This window comes from Gigantopelta aegis, chromosome 9 (assembly GCF_016097555.1).
Source record: "Gigantopelta aegis isolate Gae_Host chromosome 9, Gae_host_genome, whole genome shotgun sequence".
NCBI classification, from domain to species: domain Eukaryota; kingdom Metazoa; phylum Mollusca; class Gastropoda; order Neomphalida; family Peltospiridae; genus Gigantopelta; species Gigantopelta aegis.
The window spans coordinates 67,321,384-67,327,664 of record NC_054707.1 but is presented as its reverse complement, the minus strand read 5'-3'; the positions used below and the strand labels follow the sequence as shown (position 1 = coordinate 67,327,664).

The 6,281-nt window shown below is 35.0% G+C and overlaps 1 protein-coding gene across 1 annotated transcript in view; it reads left to right on the top strand.

Moving 5' to 3' along the window:
- The first annotated feature begins 793 nt into the window (after window positions 1-793).
- The window catches only part of LOC121381712 (parathyroid hormone/parathyroid hormone-related peptide receptor-like), a 100,910-nt gene continuing 95,422 nt past the window's right edge, over window positions 794-6,281 (top strand). Inside the window, exon 1 of the mRNA XM_041511059.1 lies at window positions 794-940. Within this exon, the coding sequence (XP_041366993.1) occupies window positions 794-940 (147 nt within the window). The remainder of the gene's footprint in view (window positions 941-6,281) is intronic.

Here is a 6,281-nt window from a genome sequence, read left to right as displayed (position 1 = left end):
GTGTGCCTCATGACAAATAATAATGACTATAAACCAGGACAACACATCTGACGCGAAAATACGTTCAACTGTAAATAGAACTGAACTGAACTGAACAATAAAAACAGTAAATTAAACAAAACAAGAAAACCTGTAAACAGAAATAAACTAAACAAGGAAACTTTCGATTGGTCTGTTGTTATCGAGACACGGTAGATTCAGCAGCATTAAAGGCCGGTGTTTGTGAATGGAAGTAGCGAGACCTCGAGTAATCAACGTACAAGAACCGGTACGCACGACCAGACTAACTGTCTTGTTCTTTACGGCATCGATCATTACCAGCAGGAAGATTACGACCCGCCTCAGCTGTTTGGTCTTCGTCACTTAAAAAAGGAGAAACATTTGATAGAACACATTACAATAGGTTAGGCCAAGACGTGTTTTTTATAGGCTTATATATATAACATTTAACCGGATATATATTGTGTTTTAAATTATCCACTCCAATACGTGAACGTTAAATATAGAAACAAAAAAGAAACAAAAACAATCTATGGGTTATCGAAATAACAGTTCTTCATATAATGTATACTGTTATATAATACCATTCTTCAACTTCAGATGTCTGCCATATATCAAAGAAACGACATTCTTAAGGGCTATTTTAGTAGTTGAAAAAACTTAGATACGAGTATCCAGTTTGGTCAGGTTGTACGGTATTGTTGTAGAAGCAATGAGCGGTGAAACATCTCGGGATAACAGTGTGTGCAACATTCCGTGCACCTTCTCCATGGATGGTCTATACTTGGCCGCCATGCCGCCACCTAACCCCAAACAGGATGTGTATTTCCGGTGTCTGTGTAACCGTTATTGCCTGATGTCGTTTACCGTCCTTATTGGGATTATCTTTCTGTGGATCTTACCTCTCGTTGGCAGACTCGAGAAGAAAACCATAAATCCAGTAAGTCGGCCTTCTGTTCCAGCAATAAACTTTTTATTTTATTTCAGTGGTAGATTTCACATTTCATTCAAGTAATAAACTTTTTATTTTGTTTCAGTGATAGATTTCACATTTCATTCAAGTAATAAACTTTTTATTTTATTTCAGTGATAGATTTCACATTTCATTCAAGTAATAAACTTTTTATTTTATTTCAGTGGTAGATTTCACATTTCATTCAAGTAATAAACTTTTTTTTTTATTTCAGTGATAGATTTCACATTCCATTCAAGTAATAAAGTATTTATTTTGTTAGTATACTTTGTATTTCAGCTGTAGACTTCTCGATGTTGTAGGAAGAGTTTTTATTTCAATAGTAGACTTCCTTTAAGAAGTAGACTTTTCGTTGATGTGAGCAGGGTTTTTTCTTTTTATTTCAAAAATAATTTTGGTTAAAAATTTCAGTAGTATATTGTATATTGCTGTGGCGTGTAAATGTATTCATAATTATCTTATAATATTGGTAATAAATGCCTTAGTTATAGTGTTACTACATGCACAATGTACAAAACAGATTCAAAGAATCGCTTAATCTGAATAACAAACCAGTTACCTTGGTCAAGGTCGAATCTGTAAACAGTAGGGTCTGTTTTTGTCCCATCAGGAATACTCTCAATATTGCTAATGATTTAAACACTAAAACAGTTATTCAGCTTGATGGTTTAAGCTTGTGTAATTTATTAATTAATCCTTGGCCCAGTGCTGTACATATATAGCTTTTTGACTTACTAATTAGGTCAATCTTCAGACATTTTATTTTAAAAGTTGATCCGTTCGAAGGAACATTTTAACATGAACCTTCGAAAATAATGATGATCCCAGGTGTTCGCAAAAAGGTAAAATTCACGCTGTATTAACACAGTGGAAATGTAAACTGTACCAGTCTTATAACACCTCTTAAACGACAATATCCAGATTGAGCGTTGCTGAAATCCGGGGCTTGGACTTGGGGGTTGGATGGTATTTTGGATATTAGGACACCTGTGAACAAACTCGTTCTTAAATTGATAGAAATGTTCGTTTAAAATGTAGCAGAAGGCAGGTTAACACTAGGCAGCGTTATGCCAAATAGCATCTCATTGTGTCTAAGTCCTAAACCAAATCAAACATTTTAATATGACACAACCATTCAAGGTTTAGGCATGTCCATCATGGACACAGTCGTTTACCTAGCCAATGACTGGGCCGATGGCGGAAGGTCAAAGTCTAACTTTAAATATAGCATTAAATACGTCCACGCCTACCTTTTGTGACTTGTTGTCATAAATGTTGTTTTATGTTGCTAGTAAATAAATGTCACCTAACTTGAAGTAGTATTAATGTATCAGGAACTATTGTGTTTGGAACTGGCGAAGTACAACCAAAATGGCATTACATTTTAATGTATCAGAAACGAACAAAACCATTTTCTGTTATTTATTTTAGATTGTAGAATATATATCTCTGATGTATGTATATTTTGATTGAGAGCTTCTATGTACTAGCTTTATCCACAGACATTACCACTGTCGTCTGTAGATTTAATTTGGTACGTGTAGATTTTGAATGAAAGCTTCCACGTAGTAGCTTTATCCACACTCGTTACTATTGTTGTCTGTAGATTTAATTTGGTATACAGATTCTAATCATTAAGTAGGTCGCGGCTTCCATCTGCCGATATCAATCATTATTGATATACCAACTGTTTAGTGCCCACTTCAGAATCTATCCGACCAGCTTAAAGATGGCTTAAGACTGCACTGGAATAGAACAGCATTGCTTATGAAAGAAATCGTTCAACAGCCTCTGACATAATAGCTGTACAGACTGTTTCCACCTGACAAAACATCCTCAAAAATCACGGAGAATATGGCAAATCAATTATTGGCAAACGCGCAAGAATTATAAAAAAACCCAAATGCCAACGTTTCTTCTTCGTAATTTCACAGAAACATACACAGTATATTCATTAATGTTTAGCTGTAACAGAACAACAGAAGACATGTTCATTAGTGTATATGTTTATATTACATTTTACTCAAATATTGGTCTGAGGATAAAAAATAAGTAGGTAATATTAAAGTCGCGTATGCAGGGAAGGATCTAGACTATGACAAGTGACGTTTATAGGTTGGGGTGGGGATGGTGTGTGTGTTGGGGGGGGGGGGGGTCGACCCCAAAACCCACCCCCTATACACACGCCTGTATTACTTTTTAAAGTATACAGAATTGATTAGTTCTATAAAGACACAAACGGGCGGGGAATACAGATTCCAAAGGAAGACGTTTGCATAGTAAAGGCGGCAACTTTCTCAGATTTAATGAAACATCGTTATCGAAGTTTTACACAGAGTTTATGAAAAGAAAACGGACAGGAGAGGAAGGCTTGTATAACGATACCTCACCACATTTTGAAACTACGTCTGTTTGATTTTAAACACGATTACTGCGACACTAGGTCTAGATTGTGAGAGAGAAAAAACCGTGTCTACATAGACCACCTCTACCAAACAGCAGCAAATGATCATGTATATGCACCTGCCACAGACAGAACAGCACATACCATCATCTTTGGTATATCAGTCGTGGTAAAAAAATAAGTGTCACCCGAGGAAGCTCCTACCACCCATCGTATCGCAGACAAGTACTCTACAACTGAGTTACATCCCACCTGGTATTAGAGAACAAAGCAAATTGATTTAATAGAAAAAAGAAAGTAATGTTAGAGATCAAACATGTTGCATTGCTTTATGTTTCACCTGCATTGGTTTAAGTCTGTATTCGTCAAACCACATTACCCGACATTGTCTGATTTATCTGACAGATTTAATCATTTTATAAAAATACTACTACAAATAGATATTTTACTCTATGCTGTTTCCTACACACCAATGAATTAATATGTTAATTACCACACATCAATATATTAACTTATTTATCTTGACACAAAAACGTCAAATCTATTCTATGATGATCTTTTAAAGATAGTTTCTTATAATGTTGTTAATGGATTAATATGTTAATATGTAATTACCGGTATATATTAATATATTCATCCGTTAACAACATTATAAGAGCCCATCTATCAAAGGATGATCTTTTTTTTTTGCTTTTGAGAAGCAGACATTTATATCAATAAATAACAATGTACATAGATAGCGCCTGTTTTAGTAACAACGACCATTGATTAACCCATAGCAATAACATAACCGGCTAACGCCATACTACTTGGAAAATAAAAGCGGAATCTCATTACATACGTTTATACAGAGTCCTATACACGTATTGTTATACGTTCCCTGTCTGTCTTACAACACTCTCCATTATGCCGTTATATCTATAAATCATTTTATTAAAAATTGAAATGAACTGTATCTTACAATAGAAAATCCATATCCATTTAAAAGAGACGTAATTAACTGTAAAAGACATCAGAGAAAATATTTAAAGAGGATGCAATTAGCTAATATAACTGACATCTGTAATATAGTGGCTAAACCTTCAGGCTTTGCGCTGGTAGTACTGGGTTCGCACCCCAGTACCGGCACCCACCCAGAACGAGTTTTAAGTTTTAATGGCTTAATGAGAAGGTGTAAGTCAACTACAATAGGGAAAATATGCCTCGTCAAAACCGAGATAAGTAACTGCATTACACAATAAAAAAAAAACATACTTCGCCAAACACGACACAATTAACGGATATACAATGTCAGGTCATGCGATATTGAAAGGGGGTCCATCTCCCATAATTATGGTGTAAAGAATGATTGAGTTCAGCCTCTAGAACCGAATAGAATAGAATAAAATAGAAAAATACATCGGCTATTGAGTGTCAAACTATGGTAAATCCAAAACATTCATTGATGATCAACATCAATATATAACTTCAACAGTTAAATAAAAACACAGTGTAAAGGACTGTGCGAAAAATAAATATATCACAGATCGGTAATATTAAAATTTAGAATAAAAGTCACTATCATGTACAAATTGTAATGAAAGTTCAGGGTGGAATCGATCACATTTCTTTGACCAAATATATCTTTTCTAATTTCCTTGAGATGAATACACTCCACCAAAATGTAGTAAATTAAGTGTGGTTTCAACTTCCATCTTGAACCTGTGTTGAAATTTCTCCGAGATACAGAATTTTAAAAAAATATTTTAATTGTACCCATCTTGAATGTTTGTATCTATGTTAATTATTATTTCGTTTACGCATTTACCTTAGTTTGACATCCAGTAACTGATATTTTGTGCTGGGATGTCGTTAAACATTAATTACTTAACTCATTCATTCATTCATTCATCCCTCCCTCCCTCCCTCCCTCCCTCCCTCCCTCCCTCCTATCCATCCATCCCACCCTCCCTCCCTCGCTCCCTCCCTCCCTCCCATCCATTCATTCATTCATTCATTAATTCATCCATTAATTAATTCATCCATCCATTCGTTCATTCATTCATTCATTCATTCATTCATTCATTCATTCATTCATTCATCCATCCATTCGTTCATTCTTTCATTGGTCTCATATACCATGTGTTCCCTTATTCCTTTCCATCAGAATGCATGAACAAAATATGAGATCCGATAAACACTATAAATATACAGGTGGCCGTTAGACAAGTCTCGACTGTATACATGTCTAAATAATAAAGAAAGAAAACGAAAAGAGCCTGTTAAGAGTGTGTGGACTCGTGCCTATAAATTAGTATATAACCAGACGTAATTGGCAAATAGCCTAAAGGTCGGAGATACATGAACGTAATTCTCCATCTGGCCAGACTTTTGTGGCACACGGTACAATGGAACAAAATTTTCTCCTCAAACAGGACGAAATTAATAGTGTGGAATCTACCACGGGAAATGAGACGTAACATCTTTAATATACAGTACACTGAGATATACCAGTCTCGGATCGCGTTGCCAATATTTCAGACAACTCCCACTTTTATCTAACCTAAATTGCTCTAGACAGAAGCAATATATATATTTAAAACCAGAGATTTTGAATCGGTTGCTGTAAAACGAATTAACTATTGATAGCGCAGGTTCAGTAGGCCTTATCAAGTGTCAGTTTGGCAAATAGCGTCTTTTAGATTTCTACAAAAACTCTCTTATCATTTGTTCATAAGATAATGTGATAGATAACCCGAAATATTTGATCTGAAACGCCAACCTAATACATTACAGCCGTGAAGTTAAGAACGGTTATTCATCATTTGTTCGTCGAACCACTAACAAGTACCTTTAAAAAAACACCCAAACAACATAAAAACAAACCAAAACAAAAAAAGCATATAAAAAACACCAAAAAAAACC